The 13,960-nt window shown below is 39.6% G+C and overlaps 1 protein-coding gene across 1 annotated transcript in view; it reads left to right on the forward strand.

Moving 5' to 3' along the window:
• TRPC4AP (transient receptor potential cation channel, subfamily C, member 4 associated protein) overlaps nt 1–13,960 on the forward strand; it is a 112,582-nt gene that overhangs the window by 43,364 nt on the left and 55,258 nt on the right. Inside the window, exons 3-4 of the mRNA XM_012665710.1 lie at nt 9,099–9,156; nt 12,146–12,201. Of these exons, the coding sequence (XP_012521164.1) occupies nt 9,099–9,156; nt 12,146–12,201 (114 nt within the window). The remainder of the gene's footprint in view (nt 1–9,098; nt 9,157–12,145; nt 12,202–13,960) is intronic.

Genomic DNA, 13,960 nt, shown 5'->3' on the forward strand with positions numbered 1-13,960 from the left:
ACAGGCATGTGCCACCATGCCCGGCTAATTTTTTCTATGTATTTTTAGTTGTTCAGCTAATTTCTTTCTATTTTAGTAGAGACAGGGTCTCACTCTTGCTCAGGCTGGTCTTGAATTCCTAACCTTGAGCGATCCTCCCACCTGGGCCTGCCAGAGTGCTAGGATTACAGGTACAAGCCATCACGCCTGGCCAAAACTCCATATGTTTTAGCTATCACTACCCTACTTCTCCAACCTACCATCCCCCTATCTCCTACCCTATGCAACCACTAGTTTACTATTTGTCTCTATAGATTTCTCTGTTCTGGACATTTTATATAAATGGATTTATATAATATGTGGTTTTTTGTGACTGGCTTCTTTCACTTAGCATGGTACTTGCAAGGTTCATTCATGTTGTAACATGTATTGATACTCATTCCTTTTTTGTTTGTTTGTTTTTGGAGACAGAGTCTCTCTCTCTTGCCCTGGCTAGAGTGCAGTGGGGTCATCATAGCTCACTGCAACCTCAAACCCCTGAGCTCAAGCAATCCTCCCGCCTTGGCCTCCCAGAGTGCTAGGATTACAGACATGAGCCACCATGATCAGTCATTCCTTTTTATGGCCAAATAATATTCCATTGTGTGGATATACCACATTTTGTATATCCATTTGTAGATGAACATTTGAGTTGTTTCCACCTTTTTTTGGCTGTTAGAAATAACACTGCTATAAACATTCTTGTACAGGCTCTTTGTGGATACATGTTTTTATTTCTCTTGGGCATATACCTAGGAATAGAATTGCTGGGTCATATGGTAACTCTAGGTTTAATTGTTTGAGGAACTGCCAGAGTGTTTTCCAAAGAGGATGCACCATTTATATTCCCTCCAGCAGTGTATGAGAGTGTTGATTTATATATCATTGTCAACACTTGTTATCTGTCATTTTGATCATAGCCATTCTAGCAAATATGAAGTGATATCTCATTATAGTTTTGATTTGCATTTCCCTGATGGCTAATGATGTTGAGCATCTTTTCATGAGTTTATCATTTGTGTATCTTCCTTGGAGAAACTATCTCTTTTTGGGTTATTTTTCTTTTCTTTTTTTTTGGTGAGGGGGGAACTGAGTCTCGCTCTCTGGCCCTAGCTAGAGTACATTGGTGTCATCATAGCTCACAGCAACCTCAAACTCCTGGGCTCAAGCGATACTCCTGCCTCAGCCTCCCGAGTAGCTGGGACTACAGGCATGTGCCATGACATCCAGCTAATTTTTCTATCTTTAATAGAGGCGGGGGTCTTGTTCTTGCTCAGGCTGGTCTCAGGCTCCTGACTGCAAACAATCCTCCTGCCTTAGCCTCCCAGGGTGCTAGGATTACAGGCATGAGCCACTGCACCTGGCCAGGATATTTCTCTTTTTATTATTGGCGTTGTAAGAGTTCTTTTTATATTAATAGTTTTTGAAATTTTCATCCTTCTATGACTGAGATTGGATATTTTTCATGTGTTTGTAATTGGTTCCTTTTGTGCAAATTGTTCTGCATCTTTATTATTATTTGGTTATTCTTTTATAGGTACTCTTTTTTAAAATCTGTTGTCATATATGTTTCATGTGTTTTTTTTCCTACTTTGAGAATTGAATTTTGATTTTGTTTTATTATTTATTTATTTATTTTGAGACAATGTCTCGCTTTCTTGCCCAGGATAGAGTGCAGTGGTGTCAAAAATCATACCTCACTGCAGTTTCAAACTCCTAGGCTCAAGGGATCCTCCTGCCTTAGCTTGCTTAGTAGCTGGGACTACAGGTGTGCACCATCACACTTGGCTAATTTTCTACATTTTGTAGAGATGAGATCTTGCTATTTTGCTCAGGCCGGTCTCAAATGCCTGGCCTTAAGTGATCCTTCTGTTTCAGCCTCTCAAAGGACTAGGATTACAGGCATGAGCCACAGCACCTGGCCTTGTGTTATTTTAAAATTAGAAGTGTTTAATTTCCTTTTTAAGAGTCAAAGTCTCACTCTGTTGCCCAGGCTGGGTTTCAGTGGTGCGATCATAGCTCACTGCAGCCTCAAACTCCTCTGCTCAAGCAATCCTCCTGCCTCAGCCTCCCAAGTAGCTGGGACTACAGGCACATACCACCATGCCCAGGAAATTTTTTTATGTTTTGTAGAGATGGGATCTTGCTCTTGCCCAGGCTGGTCTTGAACTCCTGGCCTCAAGTAATCCTCACACCTAGGCCTCCCAAAGTGATAGGATTACAGGAATGAGCCCCACGCCTGGCCCAGAAATGTTTATTTTTTAAGTATCAGATTGATCATTCTTTCCTTTTGTGGCTTCAGAGTTTTGTTTCATTCTTTTCCCACTGTTGAATTACAAACCACGTCTATTTCCTTCTAATATTTTAAAGTTTTATTGTCTCTGTTCCAATTTTGCACCACTTGAAATTTATTTTGCTGCAGTGAATGAAGGCTTGGGATCTGACTCCCTCTCCCTCCCCCAGATATCTGCCCTTACCCCTATTACCTGGAGTGAGCATGAAGAAGGGAGCATTTGGGGGTGTTGTGGTCAGTCGCTGTTTGATCTGGGTGGTGGTTATACAGGAATGGTATTTAGTTTGTAAAAACTGGAGCTGCACACATAAGATTTGTCCTCTTTATCATGTTATACTTCAATTTTTTAAAAGTTGCCTTTTCTTTAAAGATGCCATTTTCCGCCAAAGTAAAGATTGAGTATTACCTCTACATCCCTAGCCTTTATTCTTTAATTGCTGCTCAGCACCTTCTCCTTAGCAGTCTGCCATAGCATTTATTTGCTGGCCAGCTCAAAGGACCCTTTACTTCTGAATTCTTCATCAAGAATCTACTCAGTAAAAACCAATGTATGTATGGTAGAAGAAAGAATAATGTGGATCTCTAGCCTGGTATCTACGTACAGTGAAAATGTGGCTCTCTGTAGTAGGTATTTACCCTACTTAGTACGTTTTTGGATCAACTGTTCTTGATTTTGTGGGATTTTTCTCTCCTGCTTTGAGTTATGTCAGCTTCTCCAGGAGTTCCAGTCTTTTCATAAATATGGACTTTTGCACAGGTCATTTTGTACTTCACTAACCTTCAGGTGAGTGCATTTGTTCTTGCTGAACTCTCTTACCATCTTGCTCCAGAAAGTATTTTCCAGACAGAGTTTGTCATTTCTTCCTCTGCTAATCACTGTCAAGACCCCAGAGTAAGCCTGTCTTGGCCATGTTGCAAGGCTCAGCTAGATCAGAATGATTGGCCATGCTGGTGGCTGGATCACTCCTTGTCGACTTGACCCAGCCCCTGACATGACCCTGAAAGTGTATCCTAGAGTCTGTAAAGTCAGATGTCAAATAGGTAACTAAATGGAGTGAAGAAGGCCAGAGCAAGTTCATCTGCATAAACGAAATGACTGCAGGGACTGTGGTGAACTGGAGAGTACGTGCCTGACTCTTCCTTCCCATTGACTGCTTCCCTGAGGGGTTATGGGAAATCTACATTTGTAGGTAAAAATCTCCCAGCTCTTCAGTAGGTGTGGGCCAAATGAAATGTGTCTGGGGACCCAGGTGTATGCCATAGCTTGGCATTCAGCGACTTTACATTTATTCATTGACATAATCCATCTACCATTTGAAGTGAATTTATTTTAACTATAATATTCTGGGCAGTTATGCATCTTTTTTTTTTTTTTTTTTTTGAGACAGAGTCTCTTTTGCCTGGGCTAGAGTGAGTGCTGTGGCATCAGCCTAGCTCACAGCAACCTCAAACTCCTGAGCTCAAGCAATCCTTCTGCCTCAGCCTCCCGAGTAGCTGGGACTACAGGCATGCGCCACCATGCCCGGCTAATTTTTTTCTATATATTTTTAGTTGTCCGATTAATTTCTTTGTATTTTTAGTAGAGACGGGGGTCTCGCTCTTGCTGAGGCTGGTTTCGAACTCCTGAGCTCAAAGAATCCGCCCGCCTCGGCCTCCCACAGTGCTAGGATTACAGGCATGAGCCACTGTGCCCGGCCCCAGTTATGCATCTTACATCTTGGTTGGGCGATTGTGATCTCTTTGGAAACGCATTTGTGTAATATACTTCAAAGCTTTAAAGATCAGTACTCATTTTGTGTGTTGTTTCCATTTCTGTGATTCTCTCCTGAAGATATAAGTTAAAATGAGATAAAACTTTGTATACAAAGATAATTAGTGTAGCATTATTTGTAATAACTACAAGTATCCACCAAGAGAAGGTAATAGTTATTCTATCCATTTGGTTGAGTTTTATGAAGCCATTAATATAATAATAACATGGGAAAATTCATGGCAGAAAAAAAGCAGGCTATAAAACTGCATATACTTTATAATAATTACTCCAACTTTTCTAGAGGGTAACCTTAGGTCTCTTATACAAAACAGGCCTACATCCAGGGCAGCTTTCATTGTTGCCCTAAGTCATGAGACTTCTTTTTCTCTCTTGTAAGTACAGTTAACATTAAATACAGATGTGCAGAAAGCTGAGCCCAACAGTTCTCCAGAATTTGACAGTCTGTGGTGCAGGGATAGTTGAGGGTTTTTACTTTTAATCTGCTGTTTAAAGCTCAAACAACACATGTTCCCCCATCTCTGTCAATTTAGGATGTTGATTTATAGTGTCATATTCATGCCAGGACCGATCTCAAGAATGTGGATTTGCTTTCTAAAGATTTGTTGCTGGTTTCAGATGGGCAGAAGCTTTCTCAGATCCTCTAGCAGAACTATCTAGCCTCAAGATTTGCCTGTTGTGCTTAAAAAAAATGCTGTGGAATCTTTTTTTCTTCTATTTAGCTTGAGGTAGCTTGGACCTACTGTCCAAATATTGCCTTTAGGGGCTAGAAGAGTTTTTTGTTTTCATTCTGAGATTGTTCCTAACTTGATCTAAACAATAATGAAGTAAAATATAAAGTACATATATATGTTGGAAGTCTTAAACATATGGGCTTAGTCATGTCCTCAGCATATAGATTACTTTAAGGTGCTTTAATATATTTAAGTAAAAATTAACTTTTGGGGAAGACAAAGGCCCTCATTATAAAAGTAAAAGGTGTTTGTTACAGAAAATGTGAAAAACCGTCTTTGGACCTGTCACCAAAGTCCAACCACTATTAAGATTCTGGAGTATTCCTTTCTAATCATTTTTTTTTTTCCCTGTTAACTTAGAATTTGTTTAACAGAATTTTAATAAATGCTTTATTGAAATATAATTTACAGACCATAAAGGTAAACTCTTTTAACCACACTTCAGTAGTTTTGTTGTGCAGTGATTACCAGAACATTTTCATCTTGCCAAAAAGAAATCCCATACCAGTTAGCAGTCACTCCCCATTCTCCCTTCCCTCCAGCCCTGAGAGTCGCTAATCTATTTTCTGTCTCTCAGGATTTGCCTACTGTGGTTATTTCATATCAACAGAATCATATACTATGTGGCTTTTTATGCCTGGTTTCTTAGCATGAGGTGGTGGTTGTTACTCTTTTAAATAATAACTTTATTGAAATATAATTCACATGTCATACAAATCACCCATTGAAAGCATATGATTTAGTGGTTATTAGTATATTCAAAGTTATGCAGCTATCACCACAGTTGATCTTAAAACATTTTCACCACTTCAAAAAAAGAAACGCCGTATCCTTTAGTAGCCATTTCCTCCCCAAGTCCCCCATCCTTGGGCAACCACTTATCTACTTTCTATCTCTGTAGACTTAACCTATTCTGGACATTCCATATAAATGGAGTCATACAATAAATACGTGGTCTTTTGTGACTGGCTGCTTTGCTTAACATAATGTTTTCAAGGTTAATCCATGTTGTCGCATGTGTCAGTACTTCATGTCTTTCTATTATCAAGAAATATGGGCCGGGCATGGTGGCTCACGCCTATAATCCTAGCACTCTGGGAGGCCGAGGCGGGTGGATTGCTCAAGGTCAGGAATTCGAGACCAGCAAAAGCGAGACCCCGTCTCTACTAAAAATAGAAAGAAATGATCTGGACAGCTAAAAATATATAGAGAAAAAATTAGCTGGGCATGGTGGCGCATGCCTGTAGTCCCAGCTGCTCGGGAGGCTGAGGCAGGCGGATCGCTTGAGCCCAGGAGTTTGAGGTTGCTGTGAGCTAGGCTGACGCCACGGCACTCACTCTAGCCAGGGCAACAGAGTGAGACTCTGTCTCAAAAAAAAAAAAAAAAAAAAAAAAATGTTCATCAGTTGATGGACCTTTGGATTGTTTCCACTTTAGGTTATTATTAATAATGCTGCTGTGATTAATAATGCTGCTATGAACATTGGAATACAAGTTTTTATGTGGATATATATTTTCATTTTCTATTTCAATTGTCTTTTTTTTTAAGAGATGTGGTCTCAGCTATGTTGCCCAGGCTGGAGTGAAGTGGCTATTCAAAGGTGCGATCCCACTATAGATCAGCATGGGAGTTTTGACCTGCTCCATTTCTGACCTAGGCCAATTCACCCCTCCTTAGGCAACCTGGTGGTCCCCTGCTCTCGGGAGGTCACCATATTGATGCCGAACTTAGTGCAGACATCCGATTGGCGTAGCACACTACAGCCCGGAACTCCTGGGCTCAAGTGATTCTCCCGAGTAGCTGGAACTACAGGTCTGCTCCACTGTGTCTGGCTTCAATTGTCTTTTTAAAAAATTTTTCTTGGCATATACTTAGGAGTGGAGTTACTGGGTCATAGTAACTGGTTATTGGTTACACTATGACCCAGTAACTCCACGTTTAACTTTTGAGAACCTACCTGCCTGCTTTCCAAAGCAGCTGCACCATTTTACATGTCTACCAGCAATTTATGAAGATGCCAATTTCTCCACATCCTGGCCAGTAGTTACTATCTTTTTTATTATAGCCATCTGAGTGGATATGAAGAGGTATCTCATTGTGATTTTTGCATTGCATTTCCCCAGTGGCTTATGGTGTTGACCATCTTTTTAAGTGTTTATTGGCCTTTTGGAGAAATGCCTGCTCACCTGCTTTGCCTATTTCTTGATTGGATTATCTTTTTGATGTTGGGTTCTATTGGTTATTTCAGGGTACTGTTTCCTAATATGTAGTTTGCGCATATTTTCTCCTATTCAGTGGCTGTCTTTTCACGCTCTTGATGGTGTCCTTTGTAGCACAGAAGTTTTAAATTTTGATGGTGTTCATTTTATTTAATTTTTTTCTTTTGTTGCTTGGGTTTTGGTGTATATCTAAGAAATCATTGCCTAATTCAAGGTCACAAAGATTATCCCACTTGTTCTCCTAAGAGTTTTATAGTTTTATCTCTTATATTTAGGTCTTTGATCCATTTGAGATTATTTTACCATATGAGGGTAGGGTTTCAATGTCTTTCATTGCATGTGACTATCCAGTTGTCACAGCACCATTTATTGAAAACACTGCTTTCACCGTTGAAGTGTGTTGGCACCCTTGTCAAAAATCAGTTGACCGTAGAAACATGGGTTTATTTCTGTACTGGCAGTTCAAGATTTTGGCTATTATGCATCCCTTGTATTTGCATACAAATTTCAGGATAAGCTTGTCATTTTCTTTTTTCTTTTTTCTTTTTTTTTTTTTGAGACAGAGTCTTACTCTGTTTCCCGGGCTAGAGTGCCATGGCGTCAGCCTAGCTCACTGCAACCTCAAACTCCTGGGCTCAAGCAATCCTCCTGCCTCAGCCTCCCAAGTAGCTGGGACTACAGGCATGCACCACCATGCCACTCCTTGCTAATTTTTTCTGTTTTTAGTAGATATGGGTCTCGCACTTGCTCAGGCTGGTCTCGAACTCCTGAGCTCAAGCAATCCTCCCGCTTCAGCCTCCCAGAGTGCTAGGATTACAGGTGTCAGCCACCGCGCCCGGCCAGCATGTCATTTTCTGAAAAGAGGCCAGCTGGGATTTTGATAGTGAGGGCATTGAATCCGTAGGTCAGTTTGGGGAGTATTGCCATCTTACCAGTATTCTTCTGGTCCACAAACCACAAGATATCTTTCTGTTTTTTTAGGTTGTCTTTAATTGCTTTCAAAAATGTTTTGTTTTTATTGTACAAGTCTTATACTTGTTTTTAAATTATTTGTGTATTCATGAATTTCCCACATTTCTTTCTGATTCTTATCTCATTCCATTGTGGGCAGAGGACATACTTTGTATGATTTCAACCCTTTTAAGTTTATTGAGGCTTGTTTAGTGGCCTGACATATAATCTATCCTGGAAAATGATCGCTGTGCACTTGAGTAGAGTGTGTTTTATGTTCTTGCTGCGTGGGGTGTCTACAGATGTCTGTTAGGTCTAATTGGTTTATTGTACTCAAGTGTTCTATTTCTTTGCTCATCTGCCTACTTATCTGTCCATTATTGAAAGCGTGATATAAAAGTGTCCAACTATTATTTTTGAATTGTCTGTTTCCTTCATTTCTGTCAGCTTTTTCTTCATGTATTTTTGGGCTCTGTTGTTAGGTACATATATGTATATCTTCCTGATGGATTGACCCTTTTATCATTATAAATTGTCCTTTCTCTCAACAGAATGGGTTTTTAAATACATGCTTTTTTTAAACAGTTTAAGCAAAATTGTATGTTGTATTAAAAGCATGTAAAATTTAAAAATCTGTGCATATCACCCCCAATCCCTGTAGAAATCAGTATTAATAATTTGTGGTATATTTTTGAGACCTTTTTAATAAACTTAAATTTGCAAATGTTCTTTCAACTAAAAAAGAAGAGTCATAGTAGTAATGATGTTCTGCAGCTTTTCAAAAATTAAAGCCACATTGGATCCCAGAGATTACCTAATCTAACATACTTATTTTTAAAAATGAGAAATCTGAGTCCCAAGGAGGGGCATTGACTTGCCCAAGTTCACATGGCGAATAGGTGGCTGGGCTGGGACTAGAACCCAGGTTTCCTGACTTTTGCTACAGTGTTTCTTCCATTGAATCTCACTGCCTCCCAAAACAAGAGGGTCTTACAATACTGTGACAGATATTTGGGCCGTGAGTTGTCATGGCAAAGATTGTTTTGTAAGTTATGATTTGAATTTTGAAGACTTTGTCCTTTTTTTTTGTTTTTTTTTTTTTGTTTTTATAGCTCCTTGTAGAAATTCTTATGAGGCCTACAATCTCTATCCGGGGACAGAAACTGAAAAGTAAGTATACTTGTCAGCCACTGGTCCTTATGTCTCAATCTGCTGATACGGTGGCAGTTTCCAGGAGTTGCTTTCTTCTTTCTCTTCCTAACTCTTAACAGGGACATGCCTTACATTCAACAGCAAATTGTTCTCTCTACCCCTACTAAAGATCTCTCTTTATTCATTCTATACTGGGTAGAAATTCAGATCTGGTGGTTTAAAAGAAAAAGCATGAAAACCATTGGACTAAAAGAATTGCATCTTTTTTTTTTTTTTTGAGACAGAGTATCGGTCTAGTGCCCCGGGTAGAGTGCAATGCTGTCATCGTAGCTCACAGCAACCTCAAACTCCTGGGATCAAGCAATCCTTCTGCCTCAGCCTCCCAAGTAGCTGGGACTACAGGTGCACGACATTGTGCCCAGCTGATTTTTCTATTTTTCGTAGAGACAGGGTCTCACTCTTGCTCAGGCTGGTCTCTAACTCCTGAGCTCAAGCGAACCTCCCACCTCAGCCTCCCAGAGTGCTAGGACTATAGGCATGAGCCACTGTACCTGGCCAGAATTGCATCTTTGTACTTTCTAATGGTCCTGTGCTCCAACTTTTGTGTTTTCTTTGGAAATTCTTCTCATATATAGCTAGCTGAGAAAGTAAGGAATAACCTTTAAGATCACTTAGTTTTATTTTTTCGAACACTTAATAGTTTTTTGTTATACAGGTGAGGTGGTATATGCTCTTTGTAAAAAGTTCAGTCGTTACCAGAGTTTATATAGTAAAAATTCAAAGTGTTTTGGTAGTGCATTATTTCTTAAACTGGGTGGTGGGTATTGTTCTATTATTATTCTTTATAACTTACACGTTATAAATATTCTTTTTAGGTATTCAATATTTTATTTATATTTTTAAGAGATAGGGTCTCACTCTGTTGCCCAGGCTGGAGTACAGTGGCTTTATCCATAGCTTACACTGCAGCCTCAAACTTCTGGGCTCAAACAGTCCTCCCACCTCATCCTCCCAAATAGCTGGGACTACAGATGCATACCACCACACCCAGATAATTTTTAAATTTTTTGTAGAACCAGGGTCTCGCTATATTGCCCAGGCTAGTCTGAGACTCCTAGCCTCAAGCAATCCTCCCTCCTCAGCTTCCCAAAGTGCTAGGATTACAGGCATGAGCCACCATGCCCAGCCTCGATAGTTAATTTTTAAAAAAGAGTGAGTGTGCTTTACTCTGGCATTAAAAACCAAAGATCACTTCAATTAACATTTGCTGAATGCCCTTCTACAAACATTGCATATTTTTTTTTTTAATTAAAAAAATTTTTTGCCCTTAACATCAATAGGACATAGTGTATAAGGTCTCATTTGTGTGTGCAGTTGTGGTTAAGAGGATTCATATTCATCTTTAATGCATCAGCTTTGTACTCTGTTTAAATTATTCCCTCATGTTCCCTATCTTCCAGCAAGTAGCATCTTATAATTACTTGTTGGTGTAGGTTTATTCTCTCTTCCCTCCACTAGATTTATAGGTTGCATGAGGGCTGAGACTTTCTTGCTTGCTTACTTTTTTTTTCTCATCTGCTCTAGAGTAGAATAAGTAAATACTTGATGAATGAGTGAATCCCAATTTCTTTTGAAAATGCAACATCTAGAAATAGATATACTGATCTGGTAATCTGGTGTTTCACCCTGCTCTGAGGTTGTTAAATAAACAAACCAGAAAGCTCCAGTAGGTTGAAACGTAGTGATGAGGGATGCAGGATGTCAACATTGTCTCAGGATCATATGAGGCAGCCCATGTGGTCAAGCTAGCTTGGAAGGGCTACCCGTTGGGATCGCACAGGGAGACCCAGCATTTTAGCATTTATGGCTGAATAAGAGTGCATGAAAACAGTTTTTGAAAATCGAAGCAGTCCCAAGCAAAACAGTTTGTTCATGGTTCATACTCAGTTTCGTCATCTTCTGGTTTGGGGGTCATGAAAATTAAGTTTCCTTTCTTTGCTACTCTCCTGTTTTTTTTTTGAGACAGAGTCTCACTCTGTTGCCCGGGCTAGAGTGCCGTGGCTTCAGCCTAGCACACAGCAACCTCAAACTCCTGGGCTCAAGCGATCCTTCTGCCTCAGCCTCCCAAGTAGCTGGGACTACAGGCATCTGCCACCATGCCTGGCTAATTTTTTCTATATATATTTTAAGTTGTCCAGACCATTTCTTTCTATTTTTTAGTAGAGACGGGGTCTCACTCTTGCTCAGGCTGGTCTCGAACTTGTGACCTTGAGCGATCCACCTGCCTCGGCCTCCCAGAGTGCTAGGGTTACAGGCGTGAGCCACCGCGCGCGGCCTACTCTCCCGTTCTTGCTCACAGGGAAATAGTGAATGCTTACTTGGAATTAGAAGGTCAGGTATTGAAAGCCATTTGCCCAACACAAATAACAGCAACAACAACAACAAAAACTAAACATAACACTCAGTTGGTGATCTGTAGTATTAATAAAAATGGCATCTTTGCTGCTAGTAGACCTTTCAATGGAAATTTCTAATAAGAGCAATTAAGATGCTTATACTTTGGATTCTAGTAGTTCTGCTTCTGAAAATGTATCTTGAGGAACCAGTTTAATACAAGCATAAAAAGACTACACGTATGTATTAAGTTGCTTATTTGTAGTCTATTTAAATAGCAAAACCCCCAAACCCATGATATAGCCTAAGCAAGACACAAGGGAAAATGGCTTTATTAAATGATGGCATCACAGCAGGTTGAAATTATGAAGACTGTGGAGCATAAGAAGAAAATGGCTACTGTATCAAACCAAAAAGTGATAAGCAAATTGGTTTGTAGGTTCTGATGGGCACTGTGAAGATCTTTGGTAGATAAGGACTGGAAGGAGGTATACAAATAGGAAAATAACCATCTTGAAGGGGATTGTAACAGTTCTTATGTTGAAAAAACGTAATACTGTCATACTGTCTTTTTGATGAGAGGAATAACCAATTATTCCCCTTTCACTTTCAGTAAGCGATGAAATGTCCAAGGACTGCTTGAGCATCCTGTATAACACCTGTGTCTGTGTAAGTACCCCTAGGACTCCATTTGTCTCCTTACCATATCCGCAGTGGTTTAGAAGGGAAGATTTGAGTGGGGGTGGCAGACATGAGAGCTATCTATCTTCAGATATTGGGGGAATTGGACTTATTTTATGTGTGTCTGAAAATCAGGACCAACTGGTAGAAATTATGTGGGGGCAGAATTTTGTTAAGAGCCAGGGCTGCTTCAGCAATTACTGAACTCCATTGTTCCTGGAGGTGTCCAAACAGAGGCTGTACAATTACTTGTCAAAAGGTGACAAGCATTGACAGAGTGTTTATGACCTTAAGACTCCTTTTAACTCTGTTATGCCTATTCCTTTGTTCTCCTTGTTAGTAATCAACAAGAACCATAAGCCCCACCCACATATTGAGCAGGACACTTTACTAGGTTGATCACTGAGCTGGGAAAATGATGAATAAAGGAGGCAATTCGGTAGAAAGAAAAGAACATAGTGTTTAATATTAGAACTTGATTTTGTGTTCTGGCCCTTGGCTTAGTACACTTCCCTGAGCCTTAGTTTCTTATCAGTAGAGTGTGGTTAATAATATTAACATCATCAGGTTATTGTGAGAACTAAATGAGATAATCCATGTGAAAGCACTTTGTAAAGCAATATATAAATTAGTTTTTATAAGATACAATACCTGTCTTTTAGGAGCTTATGGTGTGGAAAACTGCGAACAATGAATCATAATACATGGTAGAATGAGACAAGTGCTATTATATATTTTTTTTCTTTCACCTGAAAGTCACTATGCAAAGACAAGTGCTATTATAGAAGTGAAAGCCATATGCTATGGAAATACAAAAGGAACAATTAACTCCATTTCATTTCTTGCCTCATTCAAAGAAAAGATTTTAGGCATCTTGTGGGAGTATGTAAAATTTACCAAGATCACAAACTTAGAAGTAGATAGGAAAGAAAAGGATAAGGGTAGGAACAAACATACAGCCAGGAAATTGGGGCTGATATAAAAATGTAGACATTAAATCATCTGTATTGTGGATGGGGCACAAATTTGGGTTTAAGCTTTTTAGCAGCCAACACAAATAGGGAAATATGCTTGAACACTTACACAGTTCAGCATCTATGATAGTACTGTGCAATAGAAATACAATGGGAGCCACTTGGGTTATTTTAAATTTCCTTGTTGCTGCATTTTTTTACAGTTAAAAAAAAGTAGGAAGAAATAGGTGAAGTTGATTTTAATGATATATTTTATTTAACACAATATATCAAGAATATTATTCCAACATGGAATCAATTTTTTTTTGTTTTGTTTTTTGAGACAGTCTTGCTCTGTCACCCAGAGTAGAGTACAGTGGCATCAGCGTAGCTCACAGCAACCTCACACTCTTGGGCTCCAGCAATCCTCCTACCTCAGCTTCCTGAGTAGCTGGGATTATAGGCGAGCACTAGGACACCCAGCTAACTTTTCTATTTTTTGTAGAAATGGGGTCTCACTCTTGTTCAGGCTGCAATATAATTATTAGTGCGATATTTACATTCCTTTTTTGTACTAAGCTTTTAAAACATAGTGTGTTGTTGTTTTAATACCCAGAGCATATCTCAGTTTGGACTAGCCATGTTTCAAGTGCTTAATGGCCATGTGTAGCTAATGGCACAGACAAATCTATAAGATAAAAAACTAATTATTGGCCGGGCGCGGTGGCTCACACCTGTAATCCTAGCTCTCTGGGAGGCCGAGGCGGGTGGATTGTTTGAGCTCAGGAGTTCGA

The sequence above is a fragment of the Propithecus coquereli genome, unplaced genomic scaffold (assembly GCF_000956105.1).
Source record: "Propithecus coquereli isolate 6110/MARCELLA unplaced genomic scaffold, Pcoq_1.0 Scaffold122, whole genome shotgun sequence".
Lineage (NCBI taxonomy): Eukaryota > Metazoa > Chordata > Mammalia > Primates > Indriidae > Propithecus > Propithecus coquereli.